Source organism: Perognathus longimembris, chromosome 22, assembly GCF_023159225.1.
Source record: "Perognathus longimembris pacificus isolate PPM17 chromosome 22, ASM2315922v1, whole genome shotgun sequence".
Taxonomy (NCBI): domain Eukaryota; kingdom Metazoa; phylum Chordata; class Mammalia; order Rodentia; family Heteromyidae; genus Perognathus; species Perognathus longimembris.
The window spans coordinates 12,120,589-12,137,460 of NC_063182.1; the positions used below are offsets into that span (position 1 = coordinate 12,120,589).

At 39.1% G+C, this 16,872-nt stretch overlaps 1 protein-coding gene across 2 annotated transcripts in view; it reads left to right on the plus strand.

Moving 5' to 3' along the window:
- Positions 1-104: 104 nt before the first annotated feature.
- Msh3 (mutS homolog 3) overlaps positions 105-16,872 on the plus strand; it is a 140,251-nt gene continuing 123,483 nt past the window's right edge. Inside the window, exons 1-8 of one of the 2 annotated variants that reach the window (XM_048331084.1) lie at positions 105-293; positions 1,431-1,551; positions 4,768-4,988; positions 6,141-6,338; positions 8,109-8,225; positions 9,909-10,026; positions 12,251-12,396; positions 14,480-14,646. In XM_048331084.1, the coding sequence (XP_048187041.1) occupies positions 105-293; positions 1,431-1,551; positions 4,768-4,988; positions 6,141-6,338; positions 8,109-8,225; positions 9,909-10,026; positions 12,251-12,396; positions 14,480-14,646 (1,277 nt within the window). Of the gene's footprint in view, positions 294-911; positions 1,345-1,430; positions 1,552-4,767; positions 4,989-6,140; positions 6,339-8,108; positions 8,226-9,908; positions 10,027-12,250; positions 12,397-14,479; positions 14,647-16,872 lie in introns of those variants that run through there. The other variant, XM_048331083.1, reaches the window with a different exon arrangement.

Below are 16,872 nucleotides of genomic sequence, written 5' to 3' on the forward strand. Positions count from 1 at the left end.
GTCAGGTCGCGGCGTGCGCATTTGCGCAGGCGCCGGCTGGCTCTAACTCGGGGCCTGCGTTCCGGGCCTGGCTTTGCCTGCAGGTGGCCATTCCCTGCTCGGCAATGTCTCTCCGGAAGCGTGCGTCGGGCGGGCTCGCGGCCGCCGGCTCAGCCACTGGAAGACAAGCAGTTCTGAGTCGGTTCTTCCAGACTGCTGGAAGCCTGAAATCCACCTCGTCCCCACCGGGTGCCTCCGGGAAGGGAGACCCCGGCTCCGCAGCGCCCCCAGCGTCCGCTGTGCAGCCGCCTTCGGTAGACTCGGTCCAGGCGGGGGCGGGGCTTCGGGGAGAGGGCGGGGCGAGACGCTTCAAGGTGATTGGGCGGTATGAGAAAAGGGTGGGGCTGGGTGGTTGGGGGTGGGGGCTTGGAGGGTGGAAGCCTAGAGAGTGTGTTAAGTCCTAGGTGTAATCCTAAAGATTTATTTCTCCCCTTGAGATCATAGAGTTGTGGCCAAGTTACCGGGAGCTCTTTTTCCTGAATTATTGACAGGGAACTTTACTTACTTATGCATATTCTTGCTTGGGTAACGCCAAGAAAGCTGTACCCCTCCTTGGGGCTCCCGGGTGCACCATTCCGCAGCCTTTGGCTGGGGATGTGGCTCATTTGGTAGGGCGCCTGCCTGCTTTGCTTGTGCAAGGCCTGAACTGATAGGGAGGAAAGGGACTGCAAAATCTTTCAGCTACCTATCGGATTTTAACGTGCGGGATAACTAGGTTTCTTCAAAATGTTGTTTCTTTCAGTATTTTTTCTTCCTTAGAGTAATCACTCCTGCCTCTTGCCTTTATTTTTTTTCTTTGACCTACATTTTAATGAATCCACTAAGATTTTATTTTGTATCCACTATTTAGAGACTATTTGGTGAAGGACTTAAGTTTATAATCTTATGCCATCTGTAGTGGCAAACTATTTAAACAGGAAGTTAATTACAGTTAACACTTCCAAAATGAAATTGTTCATGTATTACCTACTTCCCCTCCCCCCCGCTAATTTTGCATGTTAAATAAATACAGGTATGTTTCTCAGAAGTATTTTACTTAACACATAAGTAGGACAATTTAAGTTTGCAATTTGAGATAGATAAATAAGGGTTGATTGAATAAAGAAACGAGGCAGACTTCCTGCTAATTCTGGGAGGGCTTGAGATGTTGAGGCTCATGACTTGTTAGTTTCTATAATTAACTCATAGGCCTTCATTTCTAGGGCTAAAAGCAGATCATCCTATTATGAATGGAAGACAAAGTACTTGTCTTTCATAAATTAGATTTAAATTACTTCATGTATGTGAAGCCTTTTCAGAATGGAGGTAAAAATTAGTTTTAAATTATTTCATGTATTTGTGAAGCCTTTTCAGAATGGAGGTAACACTCTCTTCTAACTTCCATGATATAGTCTACAGAAACTGACAGGAGGAAAAAGAGACCACTGGTGAATGATGGGCCTGTTAAAAAGAAAGCGAAGAAAGCCCAGGAAAAGGAAGGAGGAAGTGACTTGGCAATGTCTGGCAATCCTGGTAAGTTATGGGTGCTGATTGTTCTCATCCCAGTCATGGCACTGGCATTCTTGGATTCTCCCAAGGGGAAAGAGGTTGGCTTTTGGATAATTGAGTTTTTTTCCTTTGTGGAGTGGGGCTTCTTTGTGCTGGAGCTCCTGGTAGTGTATACAGGAGGCTAAGGGTACACTAGTGCTGTAGTTCTGCAATTTAGCTCCAGTTATCCCAACTTTCTCCTTCACTTCATTTAGCCATTAAATGAAACAGTCTTGTTATTGATGTCCAGAACTCTCTTCACCTTGCCATTCTGAAACTCTGTGCCCATGAGGGCACTCCCTACCCACAGTACCATAGGGCACTCCCTACCACACCTTCTGGCATATACCATCCTACCTTCCACTGCTGTCATTTTGACTACATTTATTCCTTTTTATTTCTAGGCAGTATTTCAATGTATAAATGTACCTCATTTCTTAGGTCTTTAAAATACAAGTAATTTTTTTTATTTATTCCTCAGATCTATAGGTGAAGGAAACTTTCGTACTTAAAAGTAAACTTATGTACATTGGAAAAGGAATTTAAGTATATATTTTGAAAACCAAGGGAATAATAATGAATGAGGTAGAATATGCATTAGAAAAAAATCTTGAAATATTTTTAGAATAAGAGCAATCACAAAAGGAAGGCAAAGTATGTATCAGAAAGGTTATAAATTTAGAAGAAAGTTTCTGTCTTAGCAGCTGTTAGCATAGTATGCTAATTAATTTTTTTTTTAACTATAGAAGAAGAGTTTCCCTATTTTTCTCTCCTCTGGGCACAAGATTTTCTCTTTATTATTATTTTGACACATTTGGTTTTGCTGCATCTGAGCTCAGTTGTTAAAATAATTACTTAATTTTTTTTCTGGCTGGAGCTGACTAAAGAGTTCTTAGGTCTCTGTGATTATTGTTCCTAGTAAATTTAAAAAGATTTTTTTCTTTGCCAATATTTTTTCGAATGTTTTTCTGTCTCCTTCTTTTCCCTTCTTCGTATTTTTTACATGGGTGTTAGACCACTTGATATGGTCCTCCAGTTATTGAAACTCTTTTCTTTTGTTTGCCAGTCTAATTTCTCATCGCCTTTCATTTTGGATGGATCCTACCACGTTTTCAAGCTCAGTGATCTTTTCTTCTGTAGCATCTAATCTGTTATAAATCTTATTCATTGAGACATTCATTTCAGGCATTATGGATATTCTTGTTAGAAGTCTCATTTTTGTTCTACTTGAGTTTTTCTTAATTTTTATTAGCATGCATGTAGCTGTGTAGAGGGAGATTTCATTGTGACATTTCCATGCCTACTACAATGTATTCAAATCACTGTCCACTCCTCTCTCATGCTCCTGTACCATCCCCTCCATTCCACACAATCTCAGCAGGGAAGGTAAATCTGTTCTAAATTAATTGTTCACACGAAAATATCATATCAAAACCTCCTCATGCTATAAATGTATACTGATTCTAAAATAAAGTAAAATTTAGAATCTGAAGTATTAAAAACAGAGGTGAAGAGAGGTAAAGTAGTGAGAGTGCTGTCTGGTACATACTGGCACTTGAATAATTAATTCTCAGACCTCATCACTTGAACTGCAGTTTCTGTTGTGAGTGTTATCGGTGTCTCTTGTCTCCGCACAGGGGACATACTCCATTATGGTGTACTGCTGCTAAAGGTATTCCTTTCCAACACAAGAAGGGGTCACACTTAGGGATGGACTAACCTAGCACCACAGTAAAGGCTACTTTAGACCTTCTCCACCAAGGTTTAGCAACAATCCTTAAAACAACCAAACTGATTTGTAAAACATTTAACTACATGGTCTGGAGGTGGTGACTCATGCCTGTATCCCAACTACTTGGCAGGAGGAGAAGATAGTAGAAGGGTCAGTCCAGACCAAAAAACAAAAAAGCCATCTCAACAAAAACACTTATGTGGTGGTATGCTTCCTTCCAACTATGTGGGAGGACAATGGTAGAAGGATCATGAATGGTGAAAAAAAAATAAACTCAACTGCTTGACTGAAGGAAGTCTGATGATCTTTAAAGAATGATCAAATCCTGCCGGAGACAGTAAGAGTTCAAAATATCCATTTGTAGCATTAAAATCTAAGATTTTCTTTTACTCTACCCCCACGGGGCATGGGAATTCTTTTGTATCCACAGGAGGGAAGTCTGTATAATATACACACTTACCATACTGCTTTTAAAGACTAATTCAAGTATACATTTCAGAAAGGAGTAAGTGATACTAAGCAAGATTAATGTGCTACAATGTTGTTTGTAAAAAAATAAAAGAGGATTTAACCCATCTTTTTCTATTTAGAAAATTCACGGGAAAATTGATATGCTGTATATCTGAAATGAGTTTTCAATCTAAATCTGAAAAATTTTAACTTTTAGAAATGTGCGCGACACAACTCTTGTACTCAGGGTAGTTTTTATTTTTTGGCAGTACTGGAATTTGAACTCAGGATTTTGCATTTCTTGCCTTTATACCACTAAGCCACACCTCTGTTTCCATTTCTTTTGTTGGTTATTTTTTAGACAGGGCCTTACTTTCTGCCTAGATATGCCTCTGGACCTGGATCTGCTTACTTTAGGCTTCCTGTCATTGCTGAAACTTTGTTTAGTACCAGTCCTATTTATTTTAGAAGCTCTTTCATTTCCAGACTTTTTGGTGCCTTAATTCTTGAAAGTGTTGAGCATTCTATATGTAAAGAGTATGCATTCTTGATTTTCTTACTATTGACCTAGGGTTTTGCTTACATTGTATGTGCCAAATTTGTGATTGCATACTCATTTTCCTTTCTAGCTTCTGATATATCATTTGCAGTTGTCACCACTTTAGTCCCCTATTTGCCTTTAATATGTAAAAACAAATAAAAAGATAGAAGCAAAACTCTACTGTAGTTTTTAATGGGTTCCAGAAGCTAATGAGCCCAAGGTTATATATTTCTTTTCTTTATTGCACTGAAACATTGTAGTAAGTGTCTTTTTTTTTCTCTTAGCTCAACCTGACCTTGAACTCCAGTGCTTTTGCTTCAGAATGATGGGATTATAGTATAGGTGTGCTACACTGTACCTGTCTAAATTCATTGTCTTAATAGGATTTCTCTCCTTAAAAATTTCTTGTTGGTTATATGAATGAACATAATGGGACCAAAATACTATTAATATCTTTTATTTTCATTTGTTTCTGAAGAGCCAAAGAAATGTCTGAGGACCAGGAGTCTTTTAAAGTCATTGGAAAAATTGAAAGAGTTCAGCTGTGATTCTGCCCCCCCTCAAGTTAGCGTTCAGACAGAGCCATGCAGAGAGAGATTTGCGGTTCTGCCAAAGTGTACTGATTTTGATGACATCACTCTTCAGCGTGCAAAGAGTGCAATTTCTACTGAAGATTCCAAATCACAAAGTAATCAAAAGGTATGTAACTGAAGCCAGGAGCTGGTGGCTCATGTCTATAATCCTAGCTACTTAGAAGGCTGAGATCTGAGGATTGTGGCTTGAAGCCAAACTGTGTGGAAAGTCTGTGAGAATCTTATTTTCATTTAACCACCAGAAAGCCAGTAGAGATATGGCTCAAGTAGTAGGCACTGGCCTTCTGGCCTTGAGCAGAAAAACTGATGGAGAATGCTCAGGCCCTGAGTTCAGGTCCCAGGGACAAGCACATGTGCCAAAAAGAAAAAAGAATACGTGTGTGTGTGTGTATAGACTCCTAACTGTTTTTTGACATGTTACCCAAGTTAGGAGTCACTGGTATGGGGGATTAAAAAAACATTGATACTTATATAAGCACAAGTTTTCTGTAGTTCTAATTTTCAAGGGTTTGCATGGGAAGTCATTGTAGGCCACATATGTAGATGTTCTGAGGTGTTTTGGTAGAAAACTTGGCAGATAGAAAACAAAATCATGGATAAAACAAGTGAATATTGGCTTGGAAATATAAAACAGTAAGTGTAGTTTTGAGATGTTGACATACTTACTGAAAATGCTTTTGTTTAAGATTTGTAGCCATTGATCTTTCATGCAGAACATATGATATAATAAGAAAAGAAATGTTAATAAATGTAACGAAGTAAAATCAAGACATAAAGTATAAAAGTATATGAAACGGGCTGGGAATATGGCCTAGTGGTAGAGTACTTGCCTCATATACATGAAGCCCTGGGTTCAATTCCTCAGCACTACATATATAGAAAAAGCCAGAAGTGGCACTGTGGCTCAAGTGCTAGCCTTGAGCACAAAGAAGCCAGGGACAGTGCTCGGGCCCTGAGTTCAAACCCTAGGACTGACAAAGAAAAAAAAAGTATATGGAACATTAAAGGCCTATACGACATTAAAATATCTAGACTTTGGAAGTTTACTCAAATTGTGATAGTTTTATATTAAAATGAAAACTTTTACTGTGAAGACAAAGTTAAACCTATGGAATAAAACTTGTCTGAATGTGCCTTTAGAAGATGTCTACATGGATTTATCAGGAGTTAGCTTTTCTTCCAATTTGCATTTTGTTTTCTTTTTGAGAACTTACTATTACAGCTATTACTTTTTAAACTTAAATCTTTTGGTTGCCAGGACAGTCAATTTGGACCATCACAAAGGAGTCATAAAAACATTTTGAAAGCTTCTGATGGTAAATCATGTAACAAACGATCTAAAAGCATCTACACACCATTAGAACTGCAGTATATAGAGGTGAAACAGCAGTACAAAGATGCAGTTCTTTGTGTGGAATGTGGCTATAAGTACAGGTTCTTTGGGGAAGATGCAGAGGTAAGTGTTTTTCCAGCACTATTTCATGTTTATCTTGTCCAGCCATCAATCTTTTTCAGCATTTTGGTTTCATTTTCTGAAAGTAAAAAAGCTAATTTGATCAGTCCTCCTTTGAAAATACTGTCACTTAGTGTAAAAAACAAAAATGGGCACAAACCAGCTTGGTAGGAGCTAGACTCTTGGGAGAGAAGTGACAGTGTTGTTGTTGGGCTGTTCCTGTTGATGGTGCTAGCCCAGGACTTTTCATGTATCACAAGTTTGTGGGATGTATTAATGAATGAATCATGTCAGTATGGTTTGTGCTGAAGACTCAGACAAGAAAAAAAGTCGAGATGTGGATGTTCCTCATTTTACCTTTGATTTATGAATTTTCATAGACAGGGAAAGTTATGTCTTAATGGATAAGCCCATTAACTCGGCTAGCTACCAACAGGTGTTTGAAATTTCATACGTTCACATTGTGCATGACGGTCATCTTGCTATCTTGTATAAGTTAGATCTGTATTTTATTTTGGAGTGTTTGATGTAGGCCTCAGTCAAAGGCTTAAAAGGGAATTTGCACATGTAACGGGCTAGCTTAGCGTAAGTACTGATTCCATAGTTTCAGAAAGCAATATGGTAACCTGTGTACTGCCTTGTAGGGAGGTAGTGAAGACTTGACCAACTTTTTCTCAGTTTTCTGAATCCTGTTGTGGCGTGACAGTGATGTTCTCTGAAGTATTGTGCTGTGTTTTGTGTGATGACTGACTAAAATAGCATCAGCCGTGTTGCCTGAAGCGAGGATGAGATATGTAGCTGGCATCATCTGGAAAATGGGTAGGGGAACTGACTAGATTAAATGGTAACTCTTAAGTGTGAGTATAGTAAAGACAGGTGTTTCCTTACCTTTCAGGATGCGCTTACTATAGTCCAGATGGAAGCTGGGGCTTGGGAAATAAGATTGTTGGAGTGACAGTCAGTGCCCCAGGAAGGCACTACTGATGCTATGGTGTTTTCTAAAAGAAAGCAAGGAATCAGATGCTGCTTCCTGCTTCTTCTTCTTCTTTTTTTTTTTTTTTGTTGGCCAGTCCTGGGCCTTGGACTCAGGGCCTGAGCACTGTCCCTGGCTTCTTCCCGCTCAAGGCTAGCACTCTGCCACTTGAGCCATAGCGCCACCTCTGGCCATTTTCCATATATGTGGTGCTGGGGAATCCAACTGAGAGCTTCATGTGTAGGAGGCAAGCGCTCTTGCCACAAGGCCATATTCCCAGCCCTGCTTCCTGCTTCTTTATTTCTGTCAATCACACATCATTAGTTAGCTAATAAGAAAAGGAGTACTCTTTTTCTCATGATTTCCAAATTTCCTCTCCAAGTGGACTCATCATTTGTGTACTCTGTCGTATCTTTTAGTTGTCAGTTATTTGTACACCGTTTGCATAACAAGTTCTTACTCCATTACATTTTCATGTTTTTGGAATTGAATAGTCCTTGTGTGGGTAAAGCTCAACATTGGTACAACTGAGAACTTAGAGGAAGACTTGGCATGTTTTTCTGAGTTGTTTAGAGATATTGATAGTTGATTTTGAAGTCAGTCTGTTGGACTTGCCAAAAATAGACGAAGCCATCAGTTACTATACAGGGAATGTCTTTACAACTTTTTATGCTCCAGCATCAAGTACAGAAATCCTGAGTGTATACCTTTGATGAGTTTTTATGAAAATAAACAGACCACTTAACAAGGAATCTGGAAATGGAAAAATTAATTGATATTTTATTTTTAATTTGTTCTAGATTGCTGCCCAGGAGCTGAATATTTACTGCCATTTAGATCATAACTTTATGACAGCGAGTATACCTACCCACAGACTGTTTGTTCATGTACGCCGCCTTGTGGCCAAAGGATACAAGGTTTGTTTTGACTTTAACTTGTGGTGCATGGGAATTAGGATTTCTTCCAGAGGGAGAAAGCATGTCTGGTAACGGTGGTAGGCCGAGGTTACATGGTATTAGAATTTGGCATTTTGAGAAATGAAAATGTGTCATAATTATTAGCATTATGCTTTGATTTTTTTTTTTTTTTTTTTTTTTTTTTGCCAGTCCTGGGGCTTGGACTCAGGGCCTGAGCACTGTCCCTGGCTTCTTTTTGCTCAAGGCTAGCACTCTGCCACTTGAGCCACAGCGCCACTTCTGGCCATTTTCTGTATATGTGGTGCTGGGGAATCGAACCCAGGGCCTCATGTATACGAGGCAGGCACTCTTGCCACTAGGCCATATCCCCAGCCCTATGCTTTGATTTTTAAAAACATTGTTTAGGGGCTGAGGATATGGCCTAGTGGCAAGAGTGCTTGCCTCGTATACATGAGGCCCTGGGTTCAATTCCCCAGCACCCCATATACAGAAAACGGCCAGAAGTGGCGCTGTGGCTCAAGTGGCAGAGTGCTAGCTAGCCTTGAGCAAAAAAAAGAAGCCAGGGACAGTGCTCAGGCCCTGAGTCCAAGCCCCAGGACTGGCCAAAAAAAAAAAATAATAATAAAAAAAAAATAAAAACATTGTTTAGTGTTTGTAGTAGGATTTTACCTTTTGTTTTTGAGACAGGTCTTGTTATGTAATTGACACTCTTCACAACTCATTCTGTAGCTCAAGCTGGTCTGATTACTTGAAATCCTTCTACTCCAGCTTCCTTAGTGCTAGGATTACAGGTATATGCCACCAAACCAGTCCTAGAATTTTTTTTAACTCAGAAACAGAGTGTTTCTTAGTGATTTGTTACCATGTATTAGCTGCTTGCCTTTCTTATTTTTTTTTTAAATCAGTCCTGTGGCTTGAACTCAGGGCTTGGCCACTGTCTCTGAGCTTTTTTGATCAAAGTTAGTGCTCTTCAACTTGAGTCATAGCTCCACTTCCAGCTTTTTGGTATTTAATTGGAGTCTCATGGGCTTTCCTGCCTGTGTTGGCTTCAAACCATGATCCTTACATCTCAGCCTTGTGAGTCACTAGCATTATTCAGGTGTGTGCCTTTCCTGGAGCTTAGACTCAGGGCCTGAGCACTGTCCCTTGGTTGTTTTTGCTCAAGGCTAGCACTCTACCACTTGAGCCATAGCACCACTTCTGTTTTTTTCTATATATGTGGTGCTGAGGACTCAAACCTAGTGCTTTTCATGTATTTGAGGCAAGCACTCTACTACTAGGCCATATTCCCAGCCCTTGTGATTTTTTTTTTTTTTTTTTTTGGCCATTCCTGGGCCTTGGACTCAGGGCCTGAGCACTGTCCCTGGCTTCTTCCCGCTCAAGGCTAGCGCTCTGCCACTTGCGCCACAGCGCCGCTTCTGGCCGTTTTTTTCTGTATATGTGGTGCTGGGGAATTGAACCTAGGGCCTCGTGTATCCGAGGCAAGGCACTCTTGCCACTAGGCTATATCCCCAGCCCTTTTTTTTTTTTTTTTTTTTTTTTTTACTTAAACGTTTCACCTGAACATCGTGGACAAATGTACTTGTTTTAAATGTTTCCGAATCAACTTTTAAATATTATAAAGTAAAATTTTAAGTGTGCTTTCATCAGATTTGATATTAAAGTTTTCTTATTTTGTTGAAGGTGGGAGTTGTGAAGCAAACTGAAACAGCAGCATTGAAGGCTGTTGGAGACAACAAAAGTTCACTTTTTGCCCGGAAATTGACTGCTCTTTATACAAAATCTACACTCATTGGAGAAGATATCCTTTTAAGATATGTTCCAAGAGCTCTGTTTGAAGATGACAGATGAAAAAAAATATGTTTTTTCAGTGGGAAACTTTTGATGAGTTGAAGTGGTCATGGAATGGTGACTTTGGTCCATGGTTAGTGATTAGGTCCTTTCTTCCACAGCAATTGGAAGTGCTGGAAAGAGTGACTTTCAAATGTCATTGTGAAAGGAGAGCTCATCATATCCCGAGGACAAGGAAGAGTGAGCCTGATAAAAGACGAGGGCAGACTAGAGCTGTTTGAAATGTCTTCCCTGATATTGTTGTGGGTCATGGTTAGTTGCTAATGGTCTACGAGCTTCTCAGGATCTTCCTAAAGTGGGATTTAGAAAAATAGCTTATTAACTTCATGTGAAAAGAAAACTACAAACTTAGGAGTCAGTTAAATGCTTATAAGATAGGATCATTTTGTTTATTAGCTTCATATATGTAAATTTTGCTACTTTAGAAAATGGATGGTGGGTGCAGTGTTCTCATCTTGAAGGAACCCTAGTGTAATCTATGACTGCCTTCAGATTTATCACCATTTATAAATTTATTGTTTTACTTGAAACAAAATAATTTCAAGGTTAACAGTCATCAAATTTTATTAGGTGATTTTTTTTTTCTTTGAGGCAGGATTTCTGTGTGGCCTACACTGGCCTTGAACTTGGAAATTTCCTGCCTCAGCCTCCCGAGTATCTGGGATTCCAGGTGTGTACCACCACACCCAGCTTTTAAATCTAAATAGTTATATTTAAAATAAAAGGAGGGTAAATTGAAAATAACATAATGAAACTTTTTTTTAACAACTCATATAGGTTAATAAAAATGTCAAGAAAAACCTGTATGAGTTGTAAAAAAAGAGTTTCATTATGATAACTTGAATACTTTCTTTTATTGTAGAGATCAGACAGCCTTAAAAACATATCCTGTGGAAAAAAGATTTCTGTTATGGTTTATTGCAAAGCTGCTTACTAAGAAACTTGTTTAGCTTCTACTCAGATTCTAAAGATGTTTTCTGTGAAGTGCATAGAACAGTGGCTCAAGCTTTTAATCCTGGCTGCTTGGGAGGCTGAGATTGGTGTTTGAGAGCTAGCCAGGGCAAAAAAAAACCCAAAGAAGAGTGAGATTTTGCGACTTCGTCTTGATCAATGGCTGAGTGGGTTGGCGGGTTCCTCTTACCCTGGCTATAGGGCAAAGGTGATGGTTCGGGGTGGTGGTGTGTGCCTGTCATCCCTATGGTTCAGAGATGCACAAAGAAGGAAGATTTCAGTCCAGCTAGGTCCAGATATCAAGTGAGCTATGTCTTAAAGATAGTGAATGTAAGAAGAGACTAGCAGGGAAGCTCAAGTAGGAGAGTGCCTACCTAGCAAGGCCCTGAGTTCAATTCCCAGTACTACCCCTGACCCCGCCGAAAAAAGAAAAGAAGAAAAGTAAATGGCTATCACTCGATCAGACTTAAACTATTAATAGTCCTAGATTGATTCTACCTTGACCAATATAAGTACTTGGCAAGCTTGTTTTTTTCTTTTGCCTGAGCTTGAGTTTCTTATTTGAAGTCTATCCTTGAAACAGTACTTTCCCTTGCTTCCTTTTTGCTTCCATTATAGCATTATACCTCTAATCTTCTGTATGCCAAGCTGATTCTGTATGCCAGAATGAGCTGTTATTCCTGAGAATTTGAGTAATAGACTTGTTTTATACATGTGTACACATACATCTGTCTTTTTTTTAATGTCTTTAATTCCTAATTTTTTGCTCTTCTGTTGTTTTAGGCACTTCAGTGAAAGAAATTAATTTTCAGTATTTAAGTGTAAATTAATTGCTTTGAGTTATATAAAACATATATAATACAATGTATACTTATAGTACACAATACTTATAATACATAAAATATGTGTATATGTATGTATGTGTATATATATCCCTATATATCCATGTACACCCCCCCACACTCCCCCCCACATACATATATAAGCACCACATTTAAAGTTGGTTTTATTCCAGGGATACAAGAATGATTCAATATACACTGCCAGCAAATAGAATCTAGTGCATAAACAGAATCAAGGACAAAAATCCCATGCTTATTTCAACAGATACAATAACCAACATGCCTTCATGGTAAATGCCTTAAAGAAACAGAATAGGGGGAACCTATCTCAACATAATAAAAGCTAAAATTGAGCATGTATTTTTCTTTAACCTATATTACATGTGAATCCTCTGGTCAAGCTAGATGATGCCGTAAATGTTGATGAGGTAATGACTGACACTTCCACAAGTTATCTTCTGTGTATCTATGAAGATAAGGAAAATATTAAGGACAAAAGAAAGGGGAATGTCATTTTTGGCATTGTGGTAAGTACTTTGTAAGTGAGGAGAAAATATGTTAATAGTGTCAGTAAACTTGATAAAACTGAATGAGCCACTTTTGAAAGGTTTCAAGCGTGTGTACATTTGGTGGAATCATATTAAATTGCTTGAGTTTGACAAAACAGTATCTTCATAGGTTAATCTGACGGTATAGCTTATGGTGTGTGTGTGTGTGTGTGTGTGTGTGTGTGTGTGTGTGTGCACGTGTACACGCATGCTGGGCCTGGGGTTTAAACTCAGGCCTGGGTGCTGTTCCTGAGCATCTGTTGCTCAAGGCTGGTGTTCTACCAGCCATAGTTGAACCATAGCTCCACATCCTCCTTTTTTTTTTTTTTTGCCAGTCCTGGGGCTTGGATTCAGGGCTTGATAAGCACTGTCCCTGGTTTCTTTTTGCTCAAGGCTAGTACTCTGCCACTTGAGCCACAGTGCCACTTCTGGACATTTTCTATATATGTGGTGCTTGGGGATTGAACCCAGGGCTTCATGTATATGAGGCAAGTGCTCTTGCCACTAGGCCAGATCCCCAGCCCCATCCTCCTTTTTTGGTACTTTATTGTTGATAAGAGTCTCATGGACTTTTCTGGCCAGTCTGGCTTCAAACTGCAATCCTCAGATCTCAGTTTCCTGAGTAGCTAGGATTGCTGGTGTGAGCCACCAGCGCCTGGTGATATGTATGATTATATATGCATGTGTGTATATTTTAAATTATTCTAAATACTTGATATTCTCACAAATTAAAACAGGATAAATAGCTACACATTTCTTAATACATTGAAAATGTATTTCCTTTTCTTTATGTGCTTCACATAAAAATGTAACAAAAATGTGTATAATGAGTTCTATGAGGTGTGCTTTTTAGGACTTGTTCTAGGAAACATTTTTCTCATGATAATATTACCTGTTAAATCACAAGTTACAGTTTTCTCATTGCTCCTTGGCACTCTGTGCTGTAGAAGATCCAGATAATTTCAGTCCATGTTCTCTGGAATTTTAAGAGATGAAAGGAGATGCATTAAAAGACAGATATGTAGAGAGTGTATAGGTAGAGGAATAAAACACTACATACTGCATGGATAGCAAAGAGTTTTATAGATACCTTCTATGGGATAGAAATTAAACATGGAAGATAATGGGACTATTCTTCCCAGAGACTTGGAGGAAGGGGACAATTAGGGGACAATTATAATTGGCTAAAACAGACTTCTTGGGTTTGAATCTTAAATATTGACTTCTTTAACACTCAGAGACCTTCGCTAAATAATTTCATACACACACACACACACACACACACACACACACTTTTTTTGTGTGCTGGTACTGGGACTTAGACTCTGAGCCTTCTACTCTCCCTTAGCTTATTTTTTGCTCAAGGCTAGCTACTTGAACTGTACCTCCACTTCTAGCTTTTTGCTTGGTTACTGGAGATATAATGGTATTTCAGATTTGTCTGCTGACTTTGAACACTGATCCTCAGATCTCAGCCTCCTGAGTAGCTAGGATTACAGGCGTGAGCCACAGTGCCTGGCTTCTTCCTTCCTTTTTCATTCCCTGCCACCCCTTTCATCCCCACTCATCCCTCCGTTTTCCTGGTTTCGTTGGATATGCATTGAATATTATGACTACATTCTCCCCATCCCCAGCTTTTTAAAATTTTACTTTTTAAGTAACAGAGATATGATTAAGTGCGCTTACTATTTGCAGTGCCTTGTTTTGGGGACTTTCACCTTTGTTCTTTTGACTTGATCCTTACAATGGCCCTGTTAGCATGTAGCTACTTTTTTTCTACTCGTGGAAGAAGAAATTGAGGCCTGGCAAGGTGGGGTGACATGTCATAGTTGTTCCACCAGGCATATTAGTTAGGTTCAGGACCTATACTTAGATATCTCTGCAAAGTCCCACTTAGCATGTTTTAGATCTCTGTGTACTTAACTCATGTAAGAGTCTTGAGGAAGAGACAGGTCTTCAAACCCTTTAGGAATGTAGTATGGACTAGTGAGCACATTGGCTTTTCAGATCTTTCCAGCTCTCCTTGGGAAACTGTGTGTTTTCTGTTTGGATGTGTTTTCAGGGGGTGCAGCCTGCTACAGGTGAGGTTGTGTTTGATAGCTTCCAGGACTCCGCTTCGCGATCAGAGCTGGAGACTCGCATATCCAGCCTGCAGCCTGTGGAGTTGCTGCTTCCTTCACACTTGTCAGAGCAGACAGAGACACTCATCCACCGAGCCACTGCTGTTAGGTAAGCTGCAAAGGTGTAATGATTCCCACACTGGATGAATTCCCAAACGGATACCTATGAAAGTTGCTAAATGGTTTTTTATTTATAAAACTTATATGTCAACAGTGAGAAGTTTTAAGAATAAAAAAAAATACCCACATTGTCACCTGAATGTAGGGTTTATAGAAGCTGATTTTTAAATTTTTGTTTTTTAAAAATTTATTTTCTTGTTATTATAAAGGTGATGTACAGAGAGATTTCAATTACGTGTGTCAGGTAATGAGTGCATTTCCTTTCGTACAGTGCCTTCTGTTCCCTCACTCTCCCAGTTCCTCCCTTTCATATCACAAGTTGTATAATTCACTTCCACAGTGTCCAGTGAGCTCCACGGCTGCACTTTTCCACCCTTTTCCCCTTGAATTCTGCACCCTCCTCCCACCCTCCAGAAGATACAGATGCGAATACATCATACATAAAGAAAAGATAAGATCATAAAAAAATTTAAAAAATAGAGAAATATCTTGTTTCCATATCTTAGAGTTTGTTTATATATATATTATTTTATTTTATGTTATACAAATATGAAGAGGCATCTAGGCATTGTGCCATTGCATTTCTCTCCTAAGTATTTTCTTTTGGTCTCAATGTGTGTAAGTATCTGGAATCCTGTATAATTTATCATATCTCAGTGTATTTTAGATCTAATTTGCACATATCAGAGAGAACATGAGCCGTTTGTCTCTGTCTGAACTTGGCTTACTTCACTTTACATGATTTGTCCCAGTTCCATCCATTTCCCTGCAAATGACATTATTTTATTCTTTCTAATGGCTGTTTAAAATTCCACTTTGTATAGGTACCACAGTTTTTGGATTCATCTATTGTGGGGTATCTGGGCTGTTTCCAGATCTTGGCTTTTGTAAATAGTGTGGCAACAAACATGGATGTGCAGGTGTCTTTATCATATCCTGGCTCATGATGTTCAGGGTGGATGCCCAGGAGTGGCATGGCTGGGTGGTAGGGAAGATGTATGTTTAGTTTTCTGAGGAACCTCCAGACTGCTGTCCAGAGTGGTTGTACTAGTTTATACATTCCCATCAACATTTGTTGTTCGAATTCACAATGTTGGCCAGTCTAACTGGGGTGAGATGGAATCTCAGAGTTGTTTTGATTTGTATTTCTGTTATGGCCAGGTATGATGAGTGGTGCTGTACCCTTGAGCCATAGCTCCACTTCTGGCTTTTTTTGGTGGATAATTGGAGATAAAGGGCTTTAACGCCTGAGTTGGCTTCAAACCTCAGTCCTCATATCTAGCCTTCAGAGTTGCTAGTAGGAATGAGCTGCTAGCTCCTGGCTGGTTAGTAAGTTTTTTATTTAGAATTTTTATGTTTATCATAGACATTATGTCAGTGGTCATGTGTCTATGTTCTTTAGGTTTGTGACATTATGGGTGTCATATAAAGGTTTTGCCAAAATTAATAACTGATTCTTGTTGTTTTGATTTGTTTTTCTCTAGTTAGCATTGCAAATTTATAATTTTTCCTATGTTTACTGATAGCATATAAGTTTCCTTTCTGCATTTTTCATTCATTTTTATCTTATTTACATGTTAAATTCATCACAGCCAAAATTGAAACCTGCATTTCTGTGGAATGTCTACAGCTATCATATCAGAGTATATTTATTATTGGACTACTAGAGATCTTGTGACACTGGAATTGAGTTAGAAGACTGGGTTTTTTTCTGAATGACTCTGAATAAACTAACTGCTGTTCTTTATGATCCTTTTCCTTTGGTTGCCAGTCCCAGGGCTTGAACTTAGGTCCCTGAACTTTCTACCACTTGAGCCACAGCTCCACTTGTGGCTTCTTGGTAGGTTATTGGAGATAAGAGTTTCAGAGCATTTTCTGGCCATGCTGACTTCAAGCCCACAATCCTCAGATCTCAGCCTCTTGGATAGCTAAGATTACATGCTTAAGTCATGTGCACCAGGTGATCCTCTTATTTATTTATTTTTTAAACAGAAGTAATTAGAATACTTCATTGATTATTGAAAAGATTAAGTATACATGGTTAAGGTGCTTAACATAGTGACTGGTTTAGGCAACTCCTTGTAAGTGGAAGTAGTAGCAATAGTAACAATAGCAGAACTGTTGCCTCTCTCTACACATCTCTGGACCACCAGTCCTTCACTCTGGGACCTTCTTATCTATTCCTGTGCTTGGCTCTTTATGGTGTAATTGCCCT